Raw genomic sequence first — 23704 nt, forward strand, 5'->3', positions numbered from 1 at the left:
TTTTTTTTTTTGGTTTTTGAGACAGGGTCTCACTATGTAGTTGAGACTGACCTGGAACTCAGTGTTCAGCCCAGGCTGGTCTCGATCTCACAGTGATCCTCCTGCCTCAGCCTCCCGAGTGTTGGGATTACAGGCGTGCGCCACCATGCCCGGCTACATGGATATCACTTAAAAAAAGCACGTTCAATTTTATAAACTTTTTGTTTTGGCCTCCATCTTAGTCAAAAGAGTGCTGTGGGAACTTTTTAACTGCCTTAGAATGCAAGGTCCACTAAGACGGGGAGTTCTGTTGACAGATGTCTCCTTAGCACCTGAAACAGAGTGTACGCATATGAGTAGTTCAAAACATGCTTGATGAATGAATGAAAAAAGTACGTAGAGCTTTATATCAAAGTAGTGTCTGCTTGCTCTTTCCACCAATACAGGGTTTTGTTTTTTCAGTAAAATAGATCTGTTGAGTGAACAAAGATGATGAAGTTGGGATTCTGAAAGATAGTTGTAGTTATAACCACCTCAGCTTTGTATTTTTTTATTTTATTTTGGTTTATAATAGATAATAATAGCCCTCTCAGAAGTACACATGTAAATATTAACTTTTTTAAAAAGTTTTTTCCTGAAATCTGAAGATATTTTTCATTAAGCTAAAGACAAATCTTGAAAAATGAATAGGAAATTTTTTTCAAAGTAAAGCTCTAACAATATCTAATGACATAACTTTAAAAAATTTTTTAAAAAATGCATGCTGGGTGTGGTGGCACACACCTGTAATCCTAGCACTCAGTAGGCTGAAGCAGGAGGATTGCCATGAGTTGGACACCAGCCTGGGCTACATAGTGAGTTCAAGGCCAGGCTGAAACAGGGAAACTGTCTCAAAAAAAAAACAAAAAAAATTGAGAAAAAATTTTATTAGTACATATTTGTAGTACATAATGATTACATTTATCTTGGGAGTTGGTACATAAACATACACATCTTAATTCTTTTTGCTTCCCCTTCCCTTCTTTTTCCTCTCCCTCCCTTCATCTCTTGGTCCCCTTCCTATTTGAGTTTTCTCTGTCTCCTATCATTGATTGTGAAAGCTGGAGAGAAAACCCCCCTAATTTACAGTGGATGGGGCACCTTCCTACTTACCATGGAGTTCTTTAGCCAGCAGCAGTGGGCATCACCTAGGAAACTGAGATATGTAATTTCAGGTTGTACTTCATACATGTGGAATCAGGATTTACATTTTCTTTTGGTACCGGGATTGAACTCAGGTCCTTGCGCTTGCAAGGCAGGCCACCAAACTGCTGAGCTAAATCCCTGGCCCAGGATTTACATTTTTTAAAAAGGGCGCCTTTTTTTCCCCCCTCAGTACTGGGGATTGAGCTTTGCCCTGATCTACATTCCAAGCTTCCCAGCACTTTCTTGTTTTCTTTTACAGTATTTTGTTTTTAAATTTTGAGACAGTGAAGCAAGACTTAAAAACAAGTTCTTCCCAGCCTTGAGCACGCCCCCCCATGCCCTCTTTCCCCTGTAGCTATAACTCCTTGTTCTAGTACAGATAAAATTGACAACTATATCCTGTAAACAGAGTTTATGACATTCTGTTCTCATATAATTCATAAGACACTATCTTCTTTTAAGGCAAAGTTACAAAACTGCCCTTCTGTTCTGGTACACTCACTAGAATAACTACCTCCTTGGACAAAATGTATAAAAGCTGGAACTTTTCTTTGTTCAACACTCTTCCTTTAGACAAGATTCTGTTGAATTGGTGTACACGTTAAACCTAAAAATAAAGCCTCCTGATTCCCATTAGTGTCTCCTGCCTCTTGGAATTCTGCAACAACAGGTTCTCTGTCTCCTTAACTCACTAAGTTGCCCAGGCTGGGCTTGAGCTTGTGGTCCTCCTGCATCAGCCTCCCAGGGTGTTGTGATTACAGGCATGTGCCACCATACCCAACTAAAAAAAATGTTCTGTGATTTAAATTAAATTTAGAGAAGCACTTTCATTTTGGTGGGTGTAAAATGGACCTGGGATTCTGAGCTTCCAACAGATGCCCAGATGTTACTGATGTGTGCTCATGGGCTGCACCTGGAATGTCAGGGTGCTCTGACATATTATCACGATGAGCTGTGAGGAGGACATATCCAGCAGGTTAACTGAATTAACTGCAGTTACTAAGCACAATGCAGGTGACTTATTTCCGTGTGCAGTCTTTACAATGTATGTGTGAAAACCTGTATTTAAAGAAATACATATTTTGAACTCCATCTTTGCAAATCTTTGATGCATGTTTGTTAGCCTGGTATTTTGGTGTGGAAATAACAAAGGAGGAAAGAGTTCTTTTGGCTTACAGCTTCAGAGGCCTCCAGTCCGTGGTCAGCTGGCTCCATTGCTTTTAAGCTGGTAGTTAGGCAGAACATCATGGGGCAGGGTGTGGCTGAGGAAAGCTGCTCACCCCACAGGAACTAGGAAGCAGAGTGAATGGAGAAGAGCCCAAGAAAAGTTTATACCCTTTTTAGGTGTGCCTCAGTTACCTTCCTCATCCAGTTAGGCCCCACCTCCTGATTAGCCCATTGAGCTATGAACTTATCAGTGAATTTAAAGTTAGAGTCCTTCTGATCCATTCAGTTTCTCAGCTGCCAACCAGGCCTTCAACACGTGAAGCTATTGGGGGATATTTTGAATCCCAACCATAACAACACATTTCAAGGAGGTCAGATATGTGCATAATTCTGAGATCTACATAAAAATGAATTCTCCTGTCAGCACAGGCCACTCTGTTTGAAGGTTTGCATTTTGGATTTTAAAAATACTTGAAAATATACTTCATGTAATCCCTACTACTCAGGAGGCTAAGGCAAGAGGATTGCAAGTTTGAGGCCATTCTAGACACTTAGTCTAAACTAAAAGGTCTGAGGGTATTACAGTTCAGTGGTAGAACAACACTGGATTCCGGGACATAAACACCCATAAAGGTAAAACAAATAATCGAGAACTGTGTAATCTCACATTTTGAAGACCATTGGTAAAGGAACATGACTGTGTACTTGTTACTGATATATTGTTGACTTGGGTCTAACACTGAATCAATCTGAGCTTTTTTCTTCATTGGTAAAATTAAAAGTTATAACTTGTCTCTACTGGTGACTTCTGTGCTTCTGTGACTTAATGTGTAGCCTAGTAGAGCTTTATAATTTCATTAAGTCCAATTCTTTGGTAAAAGATTTGAGTCAGTAGGCAAGGATGTGTACTTGAGAAAGTAACTTGCAAATAAGAAAATGTAAATGAAAAGAACACTGGTGCTTATCCTGTAGAGTTGTGAGACTTAAGTGAAGTAATGCTTGGAAAACACTTGTATATATTTTTCAATATGTTAGCTATTGTTTCTCTTAGAGATGAGAAAACTGAAGCTGGAAAAGTAAAGTGATCTGTCTGAGTCTTAATATCCAATTACTTGGATCTAGAAACTAGATCTTTTGATTCCCAGTATTCTCTCAACTCTTTAGACCAGGTTAGCTAAAATGCCTACTTTTTAAAACTTTAAAGAAAGATGTTTAGATAAATTCTTTAAAGTTTTGTTTGATCAGGATAGCTCCCCCTCTAGCCACATTGCTTTGTTTATGTGAATTTTTTCCTCATTAGAATAGATCTGAACAGTTTTGCTTCTGTAGTTCTTATCGCCTATATTCACATAATATAAATGATACATTTAAAATGTATATGTATAAATTGAATAAATCTATTAACTTTTATCTTTTCATAATTTTTTAGATAAGGTTGCTACTTCTATTATCTTTATTATTTTCATTTTAGAAACCATTTTTTATGTTCAGAATGAAGACCAAGGGCAGCAGTTTCTCTCATTGCTTATTTCCCTAATTAGGTATGAAATTGGCATAAGGTTGGTCAACGAGCACTTTCAATTTGACATTTGATTTTATAAATGTTATGATATACTCCCATTTATTTCATTCTTTATTTTAACTTTTGAAATTCTTTTCTTCTCTTACAGTTGAAAACAATCCTCGAACAGGAAATCTTGCTGCACTAATTAAGGTCTTCCTTTCTAGAACCAAAGAACTCAAACTTTCAGCAGAATGTGAGAAGTAAGTTGGCTGATTAAATCATGTTCGCTTTTTATCTAATATGAATATTTAAAATTTATTGGTGTAAATGAACTGTGATCTTTTGAAAAGCACTGTGAAGTAATTATTGTTTTTATTTAGGGAAAAAGAAGAAAGGTTTTGGTTAAGCTATTGGGGTGAGATTATAAATTCTAGAATCTTTGATTTCAGCATTTTGTGTGATCATTAAGTAGGTTCACTACATAAGACACAAGTGAATTAGGCAGTAAAATGCAATAGTATCATTGGTCCAGTACAGTCAGTTAAAGGATATAAAAACACTGTTGTATTTGTAATATAAAAACAAGTAGGCTGACTAAATCATTGACAAATCATGCAGAAATCCTGGACTAGAACAAACTGGTTATACTCATGATTAAATACTGATTCTTATATGATTTTGGTCTTTCCCCTCTAGCCACATCTTTATTTGGCAGACACATAATGCTTTGTTTATTATTTGCTGTTTGCTGAAAATATTTATCTGTGAGATGTCAGAGGAGGAGTTACACCTTCATTTTACTTATGAAGAGAAATCTCCTGGCAGTTACAGTAAGTATTGCCTTTTGACGATGTTCTAAGTATAGCATGTGTAACATATGACTCAAATTTGAGTAATAATAACATGATTTTGAAAATTACAATTTTCTCCTCATAACTCTCATTTTTCTGTCTTAATAAAAAAGCTGGTAGAAATAAGGCTTCTATTTATATGACTTCCATGCATGGGGAAGAAAAAGAAGGAAAATAAAAGTAAAACTTGTAAGTATTATTGCTTTCAGAAAATATATGTGTCACTTATAAATATAGCTGGCAGGGGAGTACATTATTAAAAGAGACAGCCAGAGTTAATTTTATAAATGTTAACTTTTCCCAAATTGAAAGAATAGTTTTGAGTCTGAGTGTGTAAGGGATTAAGGGATTACTTTATTTTATGGTGGCGAAACATGTTTTCTTTTTTGAAGATACAGAGAAAGGTAATCTTTAGCTCCTGATATTGCTGAGGTCTCCCCGGCCTCAGTAGTTAGGAGGACCTGCAGTTTTAAAGATCAAATGAATATTGGTGTTTCAATTCTCAGTCTTAAAACTTACAACCTAGAAAATGAAAGAGCAGAATAGGGTTAATAAATGAAATATTGTGAATGTAGTGCTTTGTATCTGCCTTTGATGCTGAGCTGTCTGAGGGCAAAGCAAGTGTCATTCCTCATTTTGTGATTTTGTTTTCAACATACATCTCTTCCCTCATCAGGCTGACAGAGATCGCATGTGATTCAGAGTTATATTTACCAGTTCCTGGGTGCTGGGAAAACTTTGTAATGTTTACAGTTTTTCATCGAGGCTTGTATGCTTTGTGAGTTTCATGTACACATTTAATCATTCTTTCATATACTTAAGCGTCATCCTCTCTTTGCTGTGGTTGCTCATATGTACCTTTTTTGTAAATACCAACATCAAATGTTGGCATTTATTCATATTTTAGGTTTCTCATTTAAGAGAAGACATGGCAATATTTAATTTTCAGACTCTGACTTATTTTTCTTAGCATGATGGTCTCAAGTACCATATTCTTGCAAATGACATGATTTCATACTTCATGGCTGAATAAATACTACACTGTGTATATATACATACCATATTTTATTCATTCACCTCTTGATTGGCATCTAGACTCTTTCCATAGCATAACTGATGTAAACTTGGGTATTTTTGATTCTTTTGTTGTTGTTAAACATGGGTATTCTTGCACTTTTTATGATCTCAGATAGCCACTATGATGTCTTTAATTCTTTTGAGAATACATCCAGGAGAGATATAGCTGGGTCAAATGGAACTTCTATTTTTAGTTTTTTGAGGAATCTCCACACCGATTTCCATAGCAGTTGTATTAGTTTACATTCCCCACCAGCAATCTAGTATTGTTCTTTTTCCCCCACAACCTCACTAGCATTTGTTGTTTTTGAATCCTTGATACTAGCCATCTTTACTGGAATAAGGTAGGAATCTCAGTGTTGTTTTGATTTGCATTTCTGTAATGGCTAAAGATATTGAAAGTTTTTTCATGTATTTATTGGCCACCATTTGTATTTCTTATTTTGAGAAGAATCTATTCAGTTCATTTACCCTTTTTTTTTTTTGGTACTGGGGATCGAACTTGTGACCTTGCGCTTGCAAGCTAAAACTCCGACCCCATTTACCCATTTTTTTGAGTAATTTTTTTTTGAGGTTATTATAAACTTCTTTATATAGTCTAGATATTAGCCTTATAACAGAAGAGTAGTTAAGTAAAAATTTTCTCCTGTTCTGTAGATTGCCTTTTTGCTCTGTTGATTGTTTCTTTTGCTTTGCAGAAGCTTTTTCGTGGTATTATTTCCTGTGCTATTGAGTTTTATTAGGAAGTCTTTGCCCAGTCCTGTGGATTTAGGTATTTACTCTGTTATCTTCTAACAATTTCAAACGATTCCTGTTTTTATACGTAGGTCTTGGGTCATTTTGATTTGATTTTAATACAAGGTGAGAGGGCATCTAGTTTCAATGTTCTGCAAATAGATAACCAGTTTTCCCAGCACTATCATTATTATTATTATTATTATTTATTTTACTGGGAATTGAACTCGGGTCCTTGAGCTTGCGAGGCAGATGCTGGAACCACTGAGCTAAATCCCCAGCCCTTTCCCAGCACTATTTGTCAAAGAGGCTGTCTTTTCTTCATTGTATATTTTTTATCAAAAAATTAGATGGCAGGGGCTGGGGATTTAGCTCAGTGGTTCTGCTGTCTGCCATGTAAGTGCAAGGACCGAGTTTGATCCCTGGTACTAAAAAAAAAAAAAATTAGATGGCTGTACATATATAGGTTTGTTTCTGTGTCTTCTGTTCTATTCCATTGGTCTGTGTGTCTGTTCTTGAACCAGTTGTTTTTTGCTATAGCTTTGTAGTATTAACTTGAAAGCTGATATTTTTGATGCCTTCAGCTTTGCTCTTTTTGCTCAGGATTGGTTTGGCTAGTCTGGATCTTGTCTGATTACATATGAATTTTAGTATTTTTTTCTACTTTGTTGAAGAATATTGTTGATATTTTAGTAGTGATTGCATTACACCTATAGATTGCTTTTGGTAACATGGGTATTTTAATAACATTAACTATATTATAATCTGTCAATTCATGAACAAGTGATTCCTTTCCATTTTCTAATGCCGTTTTCTATTTCTGCAGAGTTCTAAAATTTTTATTAGCGAAGTCTTTCATCTACTTGGTTAAGGTTGATTCCTAAGTATTTAAGCTATTTTTTTTGAAGCTATTGTGAATGAAGTTGTTTTTGATTTCTTTCTTGGTGGATTCATTATTGGTGAATATCATTTTAAAGTTAAAAACTTGACATTTTTGGCATATCTAATTATGTCTTAGTCTTACACATTGTTTGAAAGTTCTGCTTCTAATCACCAAGCCATTTTTAAATTTCCTACCAGTTCCTTTTCATGGTTGTTGTATTGGAATACTGTTGATTTTTATGTACTGATTTTATATCCAGATAATGAAGTGTTTTGAAGAAATTAACTTGTATATGAAATAGTCTGCAGAATTTTGATTTCTTGAATCTTATGAACTTTGTGTATTTTGAGGGTATGTTTGTGAGAATTACAATTCAGTGTAACTATTTTGTCTTTCACAATTACTATTTGTCATTCAGCATTGATTTTGAGAGCCCATGTTTATGCTTTACATTTTAAGAGATGAATCTGTTTAACTTACTGTTGTGATCGTTAACCTTCTGTGTTTTAAATATATACTGATATTTAAACAGAGCTTTTAAATGAATTGTGACTTAAATGTGTTATTTTTGTTAATGCTAACATACATGTTTATAGTACCAGTAGTACCAAAAACATAGTTCTACTTGGTGAGTTGCAAGCCTTTCTATGAAGTTTTCATAGCAAGAATGGAGTGAATGTTTATCCCCATCCCACAAGACCTACAAGCATAATCCAACCAACCTGGCAAACCCAACACTTTGTTTTATATTCTGTCCTAGAAATTACAGATATTTTATACTTGAAACACATTGTCACTTTTATTATAAGATAAAATTATTTTTCATTACTGCTGACTAAATTGATGCACTTGAGAGATATACTATATTATTTTGAGGCCAAACATCCTCTGTGTATACTCTCTTTAGCCCTGTGTCACCCACTTTTGCCCAAGCTTGAGGAGCATGGTTTTTTGTTGTACATCCTCAATTACCAAAGGTATGGATGGCAGAAAATCATTTTCTCAATCATAGACCACTTTATCAAGATGATTGTCACACTGAAAGAACCATCTGTATGTTCTAATAATTGGTAGCTCTGTCCATGTACTGACTGATTTGTCTCCTTTTTTTTATAGGGTTTTATACATACTCTTTAATGATATTCTTTTCATTTGTCATTGAGTCTGGTGGTCCATAAGCATAAGTCCAGTGAAGATCTTTTTAAGGTTAAAGACTTGCTGTTTTTTGGCACATCTAATTATTTTTGTCTTAATCTTACATGTTGTTAGTTTGATGGTTCTACTTCTGATCATTAAGCCCATTTTAGATTCTCTACCATTTTTTTTGCAATTTATAATAATGTAGTAATAAATATTTGTGAATGAGAAAATAATAGAGCTTCACTATGCAGTATCTGAAAACATCTATTTGTCAGCTCATGTATGAACACCTAAGGTGTGTGAAACACTTCTTAGGATAGGTGATACAATAAACAGAGTAGGTTGTTTGAAAGCTGAATTTACATAGAGAACCATCTTCAAACAATTGAGCAGAATCTACTGAGGCATCTTAGGTATGTTAGCTTATTACAACATACAGCATTTTTTATTCCAGTCCATTGTAATACTGAGATTGTGTGGATGGATATTGCTGGCATTTTCAGCAAAGCAGTCTGTATGAGAGTGTTTTGACTGTCAATCAGCTTTCAGGTTATAATCTAAATCTGTGAGCATATTGTATTTGAACATTTTCCCAGGGGCTATGTGTGATGTGGTAGCAGACGATTAGAGAGAATTTATAACATTATGTGGGGATAGTTCTTTTCTCTATTTTATGCCTTTTAGAATTAGTCAAAGGAATAGAGCCAGCCCTAGGCAAAACTATGAAGTACTACAAAATTGCTTCCATTTTCCTTTTGCCTTCAATATAAGTTTCTCTTCCTTCTTTTTCTTTCTTTCTTTCTCTTCCTTCCTTCCTTCCTTCCTTCCTTTCTTTCTCTCTCTCTCTTTTTCTTTTTCTTTTTTTGTATTATGCCCTATTCTTGTCAAAGAATATTGATACTTATTTTACGTTTTGTCTTGTATGTCCAGTACTTTAAATCTCTAGGGGTCTAAAATCTATTGTCTGTGTTTATAAATAATTCCCATGGCTTGTTTCCTTGTGTATTTATTTGATGATGTTGGTTGTATCTGTTTGACTTAAATACAAAAGGCCCACACTTGGAGGGGTGGATTTATATTTGCTTTAAGGAATCCACGGGCTGTGAACTTGACACCATTTTAACTTCCTTCAGTGGTTCGTGGCATAACACAGGCTCTCAGGTTCAGGTTCTCTTCCTTGCCAAAGCTGGATGCTTAATCTGACCATATTACATTTCATATTCGTCTTAACATCACACTGTCTTAGAATTTGCTTGCTGTGTATCATTTTACTCTGGATTCAAGTGAGTTTATTTTCTTGTGGTTGTTTTTGGCAATGGTGTTTGGGTCCTTGGAGATCTCTACTTCCTAGAAGCCTGTCAGTACATTAAAAGTGTTATATACCTGCCGAGAACTTGTTGTTTTATACAGGAAGGCTCACTGAAGTAACTAGTCCACCATACTGCTGCTAGTAGAAGGCAGTAAGTTTCTTCTTTTTATCTTTAAATGAGAGAGCAAGCCTTTTAGAGATAGAAGGACTGAAGATAAAAGCAGCAAAGGGGGAAAACTGAAAGGAAGATTCAGGGAAGTAGAAGGCACTGGGAAGAGGAGATGGAGGGAGAGTGTGAGGAAGAGGTGAATACTATGCCCAGAAATGGGAAGAGCAGGGTGTGTGGGGGAACCAGTTAATGTAGCTCTATGGGGAATAGGGACTGGACTAGGCACCTAGCTAATGCCTAGAAAGAGGCTTGCTTAACTGCATTTCTTTGACATATAATAGTTCAACCTAAATTTATTTTTTAAAATTATTTATTTTGTAGGATTTGCTTTCAGGTATAGTAGATTAAACATACATGTTTTTTTTTTTTTTCTCCTGAAACTCCAGGAAGATACTATTAAAGAGACTTTGAAAAACTCATGAATTTATTAGATTAAAGAAAAGGAGCCAGTAACACAATGGCAACATTTTGGAAGTTGGAGAATTGAATAACAAAGAGTTTAACAGGTGAAAGGTAAAAGCTAAATGCCTTGAGGATTGGAGAAACCCTGAGAAAAACTAATTCTTGCCCCACAGTTCTAGAAAGACTTGATAATTTGAAGTGCCATGTGTCTCTGAAGGCAGGCAAGCACTTGAAACAGAAGCTGAGATTCTTTCCTTGGCCCTGCAGTTATGAGACTACCCCTCCCCAGATTAGTTCTTGAGGTCTGTTTTTGGGTAACTCAGAGCCTCCCGGGGTGAGCTCAGGCAGAATGAACCTGGCCTGCAGAGAGCAAGGTCAGGGAAAGGCTGGAGTGAAGGGTGAGGTGGCTTGACTTGGCTGCGAGTGCTGGCACAGGATTTTATCCTCACCAGATTAATGGGTACTCTTCTCGAGAGGATGAACCAAAACAAGGAAAAGACATAATATATTCGGATGTCCTTGGTGACTGGGCTCAGCCTTCCAGTGGGAGCCACCACTTGCAGGCTCTGTGAGCTTGACTGTGTGGTAAGGCATAAAAACAATTGAGAAAGGCAGCTAGCTTGTAGGGGATAAAAAAACAAAGAAAGTATCATTTAAGAAGAAATTTGTGGAAATAGATTTAAAAATCCCTAATTATACCTCTCTAACACAACCAATTTCCTTTCCATTTTCTTCTGGCTTAAAACGCTTTTGAAACTCTTTCTTTGGAATTACACTTAAAATCCATGGGATTTTTGGTTTGCTAAACTCAGTGGAGGTGAAACTATTTGATTTTTTTTCCCCTTACTGAGGTCCTTTGGCTGCCCTGTCAGCTAAGTGTCATTGCCTGCTTTTCTTTGCTTAAACAGGTCCCTGCAAACTGGGGCAGGCTGTAACACACGAGGAAGACTCGAAATCACAGAGTGAGCAGCTGAGTGGTTTCTTTAAAATTGAATATAGTTGACAAAATCATATATGTTTTGATGTACAATGCAGTGTTTTGAGATACATATACACTGTGAAATGATTATTATGATCCATCACCTCATGTACATAGCAGGTATTAGCTTCCTTCATTTAAAAATATCTTAACACAAGTCCAAAAAGCTTTTATTTTTATTTTAGTATAAAATTCAGTGATTTAATTACATTAGTTATAGGTAATGAAAAAATATACCAATGATGAAAAAATGTGTTTATTCCTTTAAAAATATTTAACCTCTAAGACTTGTAATCTGTCTTTGTAGAAAAACAAAAGTGATTTTTAGGGGCTCCTGAGTTTCTTTGGTCCTAGAATAGGTGCTGCTGTTTGTAATATTTTTCTTCTCTTCTTTTCTTTGCTCTATGTTATCAGTGGAACAAAATCAGTGAAACTTTACTAATAAGCACACTTTATAATCAAACCTGGTAGACATTTTTAAAGTAATTAGAAACATTTCTTTTTGGCCACAATAAAAGCAGTCAACCAGAATTACTATTGATTTTATTGGAATATTGTAGGGCATAAGCTTATAGATATTGCAATACATCAAAATACAGACCAGTTTTTAGAAAGTTTATTTACTTTTCCTTATTATGATTAATTTAGAGGCATTTTTAATTTTATTGATTAGATGTTTAATATTTTAGAATAATTCAAGTATTAGCTTCATAATTAAAATTGGCAATACTATAGACTATACTATGGTTTTTCTGAAAATAAATTTATAATAAATATTATGTAGTTATGTGTTATTTATTTATTTATTTATTTATTGTTGGTTTTTTGAGACAGGGTCTCATTATATAGTTGAGACTGACCTGGAGCTCACTATGTAGCCCAGGCTGGTTTCAAACTCACAGTGATCCTCTTGCCTCAGCCTCCTGAAAGCTGGGATTACAGGCATGTGCCACCACACCTGGTGTGTCTTCCATTTTAAAGAAACTAATTTTGTTTTGAACTTTTCAGTCTGTTTACTTTTCAAGTATGTCCCTGTTCTTGATCATATTTTTTGAGACAGGATCTCACTATTTTAGGGACAGTTTTGTTATGGGTGGGACTGAGAAACTGGCAGTTTGAGTTTGGGAATGCAAAGAGAGCAACAATTAGCTCTGTGTCTTTTAACATTGCTTTTAATAACTGTGCAACCTAATTTAAATGATCCTTTGTTTCTTTTTTTTGATTGCTGCTATGTTTTCTACTAATCACTGAGTGTGTTCTGTTTGTTTTGGAGTTTTCCTCCTCCTACTGTGTTGGTAGGTATTTGATTAAGATAGTATTTTACTACTGCTTTCCCTAAGGAAAAAACAAGAGGGATGTCTACTGAGTAGAAGGAATGAACAGGGACTGCAGCTTAGTCTTGCATATATAAATTAGTAGAGTTGGAAGGGACCTTAGAAAACATCTTGTCTGCCCTTGTTCTTTTCTCTAGTGAGGCTTATGAGGACTAGCCTGAGAAGTGGGGCTGGAGATTTAGAATGGGAGAAGCCCACTCTACAGGCCTGGGATTTTAGTGACTGTTTCTGTATAATACTAAGTAGTTTATATTTATTCATTATTTTAGATTATTTGTACATTGAATATTTAAGAAGCCAAGGTTTTCTTGTATGGTATTGATGAATGCATAATATAACATCCTGATGTTTAAACTCCTATGTGGTTCTTCCTATCTCTCTCCCTGAACTTGTCCCACAGTACTCACTTCTCAGCGATTTTGTATTTAGGGTCTTCAGTGAAACATGATCAACTGATTTTTTTCTAGCTTTGTATAGAAATGAGGCATTAGGATGGTTTGTGAAGGTTTTCGTTTTCTTTTTTTTCCCCCTGAGATACCCGGTTTAGATTCAGAAGTGGCCTTTGCCCTTTACTCTAAATAAAGTGATCTCTCTGAGTCTTGATTTCTTCATCTGTAAAATGATGATTGCAGTTGTTCTTACTGTATAAGAGTTATTGTCAGGTTTAATGTGAGGCAGTGTGAAATTCTCAGCACAGTGTCTCTCAAAGGGAGAACACTAAGTAAAAGTTAGCCATTAGTATTATTTCACAGAAGGTAAGATTTACAATATTAAACACTTCGAGGCAATTTAAAACTCTATGAGAAAACTCTCAAAAAATATTTTTTTAAACTTTAAAGAAACATTTTCTCCCTTAAAGAGAAAAACTCTTTAAGTTGTAAATCTTTACAGTATAGTGAACACACGAAACACGTTTAAAGTTTTTTTGCTGACAGAGCCTCAGTTTACTTGGTCATTGACCTGTTAATTTCAAGGGCTTTGAAGATTTTCTTTAATTATGGATGTACTGGTGCATGCCTGTAATCTCTGCACTCAGGAGGCTGAGGCAAGAGGATCAGCATGAGTTTGAGGCCAGCCTGGGCTGTGTAGTGCATTTGAGGCCAGCCTGAGCTATGTAGTGAATTTAAGGCCAGCCTGCATTACAAAGTGAGACCCTGTCTCAAAACAAAAAAACAAACCTACCAAAAGAAAACTAAACCAAAAAACAACCATAAAAAATGAAAAAAACAACAAAAAGGAGATTAGTTTTACTGTGAGAATGCATGTTATCATAATTTTTGGTAGATGAATTTATTTGTATTGTAGCTAAGGAAAATCTTGACTTACATAGACTAAGGTGATATAAATGTTGCTTGAGAAATAATGCAATATGAATACATAGCTTGCTTAATGATAAGCAGCCAGATCTTTTTTTTTTTTTTCTTTAAACATTTCTGCATCAATGGACATCTAAGTTGAGTCCATTTCTTTTGTTTTTTAACTTACTTTTTTACTAGTGCATGTTTTTCATACACAGTGATCACATCAGGAAATTTTTACCTGTATGTCCTATACCTTCTTTTTTTTTCCATTCTCCTCTACTCCTTGAAGCAGCCAAATCTTGCCTAGGTTCACTTACTGTATATAAAATTATATACTTCTAGATTAGCCCCAAAACAATAAAAGGAATTCTGAGGAGTTTTTTCCAAAAAATGTCAAGTTTTCAATGATTTTAACTGAAAATTGCTTATTCTTATCTTCTGTTAGTGCATTGGCTTTGAAATCTTACATTTTACTTGTGTGAAATGCATTATCTTCATTTATCTTCATTTTCTGTTAAATTGATAACAAAGCTGTGAATGTGTCTTAATTGACTTAGCTGTAAACTTGGTTCAGGTCATGATTTGGATGGTTCATGGAAGTGAATAATCTTTGTCTCTGTTTTAATGTTTAAAAATTAGGTGTGTTTATAGGCCTGAAAGTAAAAAATACAATCAGGCACCATCTGTGGGTCCTGAGCATGTGTTCCCTCACCTTCTATAATTAAAAAGAAACTCTGCTGGCTGCTTAGCTGCACAGGAATAGATTATTAAATTGGTGTGTGGTCTGAAATGTTCTTTAACAAATCAGTGAGTGATTTTAAATGTTCTCATCTATGTCTGGGTCACTATACTCTGTAGGATGAGATTTAATGTGGTTGTTGAACTTGAGTCTTGCTGTGTACCCTTTTTAGCATTGATTGATATGTTCAAGGTGATTTAATATTCTCCTTACTATTTATACTCTGTTAGAGGGTTACTTGCCAGTTCTATTTGTGGCAAGGCAGGAAAGCATTTCTCTGTAATTGCTGAATACCAGCTAATATGGTGGTAGAAAAAAATTGCTGAACTGTTTTTGAGTCTCAAAGTGTTCTGATGCTTTAGGTACAACTGCTGCATCTTTACTAATATGCCTGGGTTCAGTTCAGCAAGCATGTATTGCATATATATTTTAGTTTTCTCCTTGGAATCTATTGGCTCTGCAAGTCTGTACAGAGACCAAAATTCACAGATGCTCAAATCATTTATTGGAACAGGGTCTCGCTATGCAGTTCAGGCTGGTTTTGAGTTTACCGTGTAGCTAGGCTGTCTTTGAACCTGGAGTGATCCTCCTGCCCCAGCCTCCTGAGTGCTGGAATTATAGGTGTGTGCCACCACACCTGGCTTCTCCTGTATACTTTAAATCATCTCCATAATACTTATGTAAGGAATACAGTAAAACTGTTATGCAAAACAGGGTCTCGCTATGCAGTTCAGGCTGGTTTTGAGTTTACCGTGTAGCTAGGCTGTCTTTGAACCTGGAGTGATCCTCCTGCCCCAGCCTCCTGAGTGCTGGAATTATAGGTGTGTGCCACCACACCTGGCTTCTCCTGTATACTTTAAATCATCTCCATAATACTTATGTAAGGAATACAGTAAAACTGTTATGCAAATATTTGTTATGCTCTATTGTTTAGGGAATAATGAAAAGAAAAAAATGTATGTGTTCAGGACAGGATGTTCAAATGGGAAGGGGAACAAGGGAGGGAGAAAGGAAGGAAGGGACAAGAAAAAAGTGAAGATAGGGAAAAATGGAAAAAAAAAAGCTTTTGTACACAGGGAGTGGAGAGGGTGTAAGGGGGACATGGCATAAAATAAAAAATTTTTAAATAAAAATTTTTTTCCTAAACAGTTTCATTCTGTCATTCGTTGAATCCATGGATGTGGAACCTATGGTTGTGGAGGGCTGAATGTGGTGCAGCCCTTTGTCAGTCATTGCCCTCAGGAAGTGCAGAGTCCAGTAGGGACCCGCGTACTTGTGGACAAACAGTAATGCAGACTGACATAATCCGTGTGTGCAGTGAAAGTCATTCACAATGCACAGATTATAGATGATTATTTTTATTCAGGTTGAGGCAAGAGAGTTGAATTTTAAGAAGAGAAAGAGATCAAGGATGGTTTAAATGGGGAAAGATGAGCTTTTTAAAATATCAGGTGTTTATTGTTGGAGGGTATTCCAAGAATAGGGAATGTTTTTGAGGAGGTATAACGTGAAATATCACCATGAAGGGAGGAAGGGAGGAAGGTAAAGATACTAGTGGATGCAGGGTGTTATAATTTGAAGGGTCTGGTATGCTATACTTTGCAGTTTGTAATTGTTTTGATAGCCATTAGCTTAAAGTAGTCAAAAAGACCTAAGCCCAGGAGAATGAAAGCATGGAGTTTAGTTAGCTCTCTCTGATAGCAGTCTGGAGTTTGGATTGAAGAAAAGTGAAACTTGAAGGTACAAATACTACAAGTAGGAAGATTTCAAGATTTTCAGGAGTGAGTTTTAATGTAGTAAACTTGTTTAACTGAGGTGAGATGATATAATGAACAAAAGCATGATAGCGAGTAAAGAGGCATTGACAGAAGGGTGGACTGTAGTTAAGAGGACCCAGTGATGGGTTGACTACAGAAGGATGAATTATGAGAGTTTGGCTTTTGGCCTTGAATTACTAATGCAGTCACTGAAAAGGAGAATAAGGAAGAAACAAGTGGACTTGAAGTGTTAGGAGAGGTGAATTTGGTTTTGCATGGCAGACAGCTTCTCTCTCTCTCTCTCTTTTTTTTTTTGTACTGGGGATCAAACTCAGATCTTTGTGCTTGCAAGGCAGAAAGCAGAACCACTGAGCTCAATCCCCGGCCCTTGGTTTTGAACTTGTGGAGTATGTACTAGTGATGTTTCTGGGTGGAAATGATGGTGGGCAATTGGATAGAGATGTATGACTGTCAGTGGAGAGGTCCAGAATCACATAAGATGATATAAGATGCTATGGGACTGTAAGCCAGTAGTTTCTTTCCTTCCTTCCTTCCTTCCTTCCTTTATTTTTTTGAAGTGGCACCAGAGATTGAACCCAGGGCCTTCAAACTAAGTTACATCTCTAGCTCTTTTTTAGTTTTTATTTTGTGACCAAGGTCTTGCTAAGTTGCCCAGGATGGGTTTGAACTTGTGATACTTCTGCTTCGGCCTCCCATAGTGCTGGGATCACAGGTATGTGCTACCATGCAAATTACCATTACCATCTAGTGGATAGATTTTGTCCCAGACTGTAGTTAAGTGACCTCCAAATTTCCAAAGGCAATCAATATCTTTTGTGATTTCTGGTTTCAGACACTACTGACACTCTTTCAGAAATTCTTTCAGTGAGATGTTATATTTAAGTTAAATGTATAAAGTATGTAAATATCAGTCTGTGCTAGCTGCTTTGTTTGAAGCAAAGGTAGAGGACCAGTACTCCTCCTCACAGTTAATATCTGGCCCTAACTTTGATTGTCTTGATGAGCCTTGAGGTACATTTTCTGAACCTCTGGAAACCACAGTCATAGTGTGAATTCCACCAAGAAACAAACCAACTCTTTATAAATAATAAGCCAACAATAAAATGCCTTTCTCAAGTCACAGAAAAAATAAGTGGCAATGGTAGGATACAAATTACTATTCTAATGGAAATATGTTTTGTCTAAGACTGTAGCTAAATGACTTCTAAATTTTCAAAGCCAATCAATATCATGATTTTTGTTTTGGACACTACCGATTCCTATTGCTTCATGAAATTCTTTCCTCAGTTTCTAAAAGAATCCTATCTCCAAATACAAATTTTAAAAGGGCTGGGGATGTAGCTCAAAGCAAAACCCTGAGTTCAACCTCCAGGAATGGGGGGCGTGAGGGGTGGGGAGAGTTGGAAAATCACTGGCCTTCAGGAGCCTTGAAAGCTGTTATTAATAGTTGGCATTCAAAACTCTTGTACTAGGGCTGGGGATATGGTTCAGTGGGAGAGTGCATGCCTAGGATGCATAAGGCACCGTAGTATAGTTTCCAGTGCTGCAAACAAATAAATAAATAAAAAACAACCAAATCAAACCAAAATTTTTCTACTAGGTGAAGATCTTAATGGATGCTAACTTGTTCATGATGTAGTTTTTATTCAGAAGTCAAACCTGGTGTTTGAATGTAATGTAATGATAATTCCACTCTCATTAGTAATGGAGACCTAACTTCCAATTAATTCCATTTTGTTGTATACCTTACTAAAAAGCTTTTTTGTGTCTTGTCAGGTTCAGACTCAGAAGATCTTTTGGAAGAATTGCTGTGCTGTTTGATGCAGTTAATCACTGATACTCCACTCTTGTAAGTTTGGCTAAACTCTGATCTGTTTTATCTTCTGTGTATATTAAAAATGATAATTGATCATGTTGAAGAGTTTGTGGGTAAGTGTAGTACTTGTATGCATGCCTTTTAAGGATTATATATCCATGGAATTCTTTTTAGTATGTAGTCCCAATGATCCTCATCAAAGCAAGTATTTCATATTAAGGAAGAAGAAACCATTTAGCAATATTAGGCATGTGGTAGGCACAGAAATAGATTAATCTCCTTATCAGAGGTCTTCTAGATCTCTGGAAACAAAGTTTAAGAGAAAAGCAACTTTAATGTAACCTGTGTGTGATAAACGAAGCAAGTTGAGCACTTATTTGTTCTCCCTTCCTGGCTTTCACATTTTATTTCTGGCCTCTTTTGCAGAGGCCTTCTTCGAAGGTAGGCTTGGACCTTGAGATACAGAGGCTCTCCAGTGAGATCTGGGTAAAGTTGTCAAGAAGAGCCATATTTCTGAGTTGTAGACAGTATTTTTGGGTCTAGAATGTGGACAAGCCCCCCAGCCCGAGTTTGAACCCAGGGCCTTAGCACTGAGCTATATCCCATCCCCAGCTCTTTCTGTTTTTTACTTAGCTAAGTTGTTCAGGCTGGCAACTTGTGATTCTCCTATCTCAGCCTCCCAAAGTGCTGGAATTATAGGTGTGGACCACCATGGCCTGCTAAAAATTCTGCTTTCATGTCACTGAGCTGCTTAATCAGCAGCTAACAGTCCCCTTCCCTTATCCTACCTAGACTTATGTAACAAAAATAGGCCTGTATTTGTTTTATGCTGCGGTAACTGGGTTTATGTCACTGCTGCTTAATGTAATTTCTATGTGATTCAAAATGTCTTAATTTGTGACTTGTAAAGCAATGATTGTCAACCTTTAAAAATTTTTTTTTCCCTGACAAGACTTGTTAGACATTTTTTTTTTTTGATCAGTACCTTTCTGTACACTGAATTCTCATCTTGTTTGTGCCTTTTGGAGGACCACAAGCCATTCTAGTATCTGAAGTTTTTCACCCTCCAAAGAACCAATTTTCATCTCTGTTGAGAATGCGTATATTATTAATTAATTAATTAATTGGTACCCAGGATCGTACTTGGGACCTTGTGCTTGTGAGGCAGGAGGTGCAACCAGAGAATCTGTATGGTAACGAAATTATTTTTGAAATAACAAAATAGGTTTTAAAGTTTATTACCATCCCAAAATATAAGTCACTTGGGGAATGTGGTCAGAAATGTGCTATCTGCCTCTGGCCCAAAAAGGAGAGGCAAACATTTGTGGGGTAATGTGCTTCTGACCTCTGTTGTACATAACTGTAGCATCCAGAATTTTATTAGACATTTAGAGGTGAAAAGCACAAAACCCTGTTGTTATTTGCTGTGGTGATGTGCAGCTTAGAAGGGGGAGCTGAGATAACTAGGAGTCATCTGTTAGATAAGGGTTTGGGGACTAGCTTGCCACTGAAGTTGAACTCTTATGAACAGACACATATTTTTGTGTCCAGTATCCTTTATTTCCTTCCTTTCTCATTTGTGTGAGATGGCAATGTGTGACCAACTTAGTTTCCAGACACCTTGGCAATTCCATGCATCCATATCACGTAGTTTGGGTCAGTGCAAGGAAGTGTGAGCAGAAGTCATGAATTTGCACTGATGTTTCCTTCAGACTTCATTCCTTGTCCTCTCTCTCTTCCTGAAATGTGGCAGTTTGGGCCATTTTGAAACTATGAGTGTCAGTGTTACATGCAAAGATTAGTGGCCCAGAAACATGGGATTATGGATGACATTTATGAAACTGTTGTATTGTCCTGGACCCCTTATCTTTGTATTCTTCTTAAATAAAAACAACAAACACCTACTTTGATTAAGCCACTGTGGAAGTTTCTTTTACATATGATCAGTTGAGAGGAGGGGAATGATCCCATACAATGTCTGTTCTTTCTTTGTCATAGAATGTAGGATGCTTCCTATGTGGGGTGTTTGTTTGTTTGTCTTGTTTTTGTTTTGGTACCGGGGATCAAACTCGGGACCTTGCGCTTGTGAGGCAGTCTGTGGAACCACTGAGCCAAATCCCTGGTAGTTCCTGTATTTTTTATTTAACTTTAAAAATTGGACATCTAATAACATTTTTTTCATTACCAATGCCATTTATTTAATACATATCCTAAATGAGTGCATTCTTTTTTTTTTTTCCTTTTCATTTATTGGTGAAATGTTTTGGTGTAGTTCAGGGGTCTGGAAATAGTAGGTGACTTTAGATAGTAAATAAACAGTGAGTACAATGAATGGAGTGGCCACTTAGACACTCTTGAGGAGCAAGTGGACAGTGTTGCAATATATCAAACATTACATGTTTTAATGTGTTTATACTTCTTAAATGAACTGAAAATGCACAGACAACCAGATGTCTTGTGTTATGTACACTCAGGTTTAACCAGCTGCTGAAACAATTTATGATTTAATATTCTTGGAACTCCATCTTACAAGATTTGTCTTGGTTACGGTTTCTATGTACAACCAAACTACTTTTTAAATGTTTTGTCTGCTATAACCATAGTATAGTATTACAAATCAGCTTGTAATTTAAGAGGAATATAAATATATGAAAATTGGGACTGCTGTCACACATGTACCTCATCAGTTTCACTATAAACTTTTCACATTTAACATTGGCATAATGTACCTGTGCTGAATTAACAGGTGAATAGCAAAGATGTAATTTTTGTAGTCATGGAGAGTAATTCAAAACTACCTTAAATATTTCTTATGAGAGTCTGTTAAATCATTCTATTTTTGAAAACAAAATGATTACCAGGGACAAACATACATGTATATGCATGTATATGTATGTGATATATGTTTAATGAGAAATCTACAAATTAAGAACCAGTTGATACTTTATTATTAAGAGAGTAGTATAGTAGTTTAGATAAACTCCCAGAAGTTCGTTACAGTGAGCTTTGTGGAGTTCATTTAGAGTGAAGATTGATGTTTTTGTTTTGTTTTGTTTTTCTGGTACCGGGGATTGAACTCAGGACCTTGCACTTCAGGTGTGGTGCCACTGAGACAAATCTGCGGCCGAGGATTAACTTTTAAGTAGTTAGTGACTGCTGTTTTTCAGACACTTTGATTCTTGATATTGTTAATTCTTTGAGGTATTAATCTTCAAAGTGAAATTAAAATTGCTCATCTTTCAGGAATCCTTCCATTATTAACTCTATACTGCTAAACATTGATATATTTATTTTCCTCATTGAGTTTATTGGTACATTTTAGGTATACAGTACAGTTACATTCATTATTGGGATCTTGTACCTTTACATGACAGGTCTTGGTTCTCATTTTTTCCCCTTGTCCCTGCCCTCCCTTCACCTTCCTCCCCTCCCTGTTTACAAACACTTTATTTCCATTTTTTCATTTTCTCATATTTTTTTTCTTTTCCCTTATTACCTTTTCCCTACCCTTCCCATTTTCCCTACTCCATTAGCGCTTTTCCTGTTTCACATTGTCAATTATCTTATTAAACATTGATATATTTAAAATAAAGATTGTCATGCAAGGCTTATACTGTGGCATTTTTCAGTATATTTGGGTTGGTCCCACTCAAATTTAAATGAGTCCTCCAAAACTCAAACTCTGCCTCTAGTTTTATACCTTTTGTGTGATCTCAAAGAAAAGAATGTTAAAGGATAAAGTAAATACTTTCCTCAAGAGACTTATATGGAGTGTAATGGAAAGAACATAGTTAAGTATAACTAGAGTTGAAAACCCAAAACTTAGAGTTTGTGAGACTGTTGATTCTCAGTGTCACTGCAAAAATTGAACGAGACCTATGTGAATAGATCTAGTGTTAGGTGCAGCAGCAGAAGCAGTTATGTTGTGTAGGCCCAATACTATACTTATTTTCTGTGAACTGCTTGTGATGCTGTTTTATTGTGAAATAGAAGTATTTTTCAGATTTGAAGTAGCTGCTTCCTTGTCTTTTTACCTGTTTTTGTTGCTGTCATTTTTGGCTAAGCTGTTGTGATAGGTGCATCATGATGATGTTGTCAAGTACAAGCCGGATGCCTTTTCTCCAGTGCTGCATTGGTACCTCAGTTCACAAACTCAGTTTTCTCCACAATTATAGTCACAAGTTGAACTGGATGAGAACCAAATCAAATTTCTCTATATGATCAACATTGAACCTAACCAATGAATTTGATTTGGTTCTTCACCCACTTGGTTTGCAACCAGAATTGTGGAAAGAATCAAGCATGTGAACCGAGGAACCACTGTGGTCCCTATGAAGTGTGCTTAGAAAGTGTCTTTCAATTGGCCCCTGACATACAGGCTCTCCCTCTGAGATCCACTTATGTGTTCTCCCTTATGAAATTGTGAAGGACTGGGGCTCAATTAGCTCTTACCTGGCTTTGATTGATAGATTTTTCAATTATGATTTAATCTGAGAAAATCTTTTCTAGTTTAATAATTTACAGGTTGATAAAGACAAGGTTTTTGTGATCAGTTGCTGTAACTTTTTTTGCAAGTGTGTATGTTTGTTTGTGTAGTGTGTAGTGTGACTTTATCTACTTGTTGAATGCAGGGGGTGGTTGATGTTTCCTGCTCTCCTCCTGTATGCCACTCCATTGTGGTTCAGCCTGTACCCTTGCTAGTGGGCTGTGTGCCAGCTGTCATGTCTCCAGGGACTTTGCATTTCTTCTTGTGTCTTGAATGTCTCTCATAAGATATTTGAATGGTTTATTTCCTGTCCTCTTATTCTCTTCTTTTCAGAGGCCTAATTTTTAGAAAATGAGCTGCTCTGAGTTCCCTAAAATAGGTCCCCTCTCATTCTTTGTCTTTTTATCATGCTTTATCCTTTGTCTAAACACTTAACCATACTTTTCATGTTATCTGTTATCTCTCGTGCTGGTATTTCTCCAATAAAATTAGAGAAAAAGCTCTATGAATACTAAGACTTTTGTTAGGCCAGTGTTTGTTTTATTTACTGCTGCATTTCTGGCACTCAGGTGAGCATGGCAAATGGTAGAATCTAAAAGATACTATTGAATGAGTAAATTAGTAGGGGAGCAACTTATTCTTTAAACTTAAAGCATTTTGTTTGTGTTTTTCTTAGCTCCTAGTCTATACAGAAATACAGTATTGTGCTAAAGCATTTTCCATTGCAAGTGTCATGGCTCAAAACCCTTTGCAGCTGGTACATTTTCTTATAAACATGATTCTCACATTTATAGTAGAAAGAAGTTACTGAACTCAAAACATCTGATAGTATTTAAAGAAATTATAGATTACTTGGTCATAAATGCTGGG

General features: G+C 36.1%; 1 protein-coding gene across 5 annotated transcripts in view; it reads left to right on the forward strand.

Moving 5' to 3' along the window:
* Dym (dymeclin) overlaps window positions 1-23704 on the forward strand; it is a 369043-nt gene that overhangs the window by 67600 nt on the left and 277739 nt on the right. For all 5 annotated transcript variants that reach the window (XR_004514766.1, XM_033757360.1, XM_010621679.2 and 2 more), the window contains 3 exons: window positions 4002-4095; window positions 4532-4665; window positions 18309-18381. Coding sequence is in view for 4 of the 5 variants with exons in the window: in XM_033757360.1 (XP_033613251.1) it covers window positions 4002-4095; window positions 4532-4665; window positions 18309-18381 (301 nt within the window). In the remaining variant the exon portion in view is untranslated. The remainder of the gene's footprint in view (window positions 1-4001; window positions 4096-4531; window positions 4666-18308; window positions 18382-23704) is intronic.

This window comes from Fukomys damarensis, unplaced genomic scaffold (assembly GCF_012274545.1).
Source record: "Fukomys damarensis isolate Sample0158 unplaced genomic scaffold, DMR_v1.0_HiC HiC_scaffold_30, whole genome shotgun sequence".
Taxonomy (NCBI): Eukaryota; Metazoa; Chordata; class Mammalia; order Rodentia; family Bathyergidae; genus Fukomys; species Fukomys damarensis.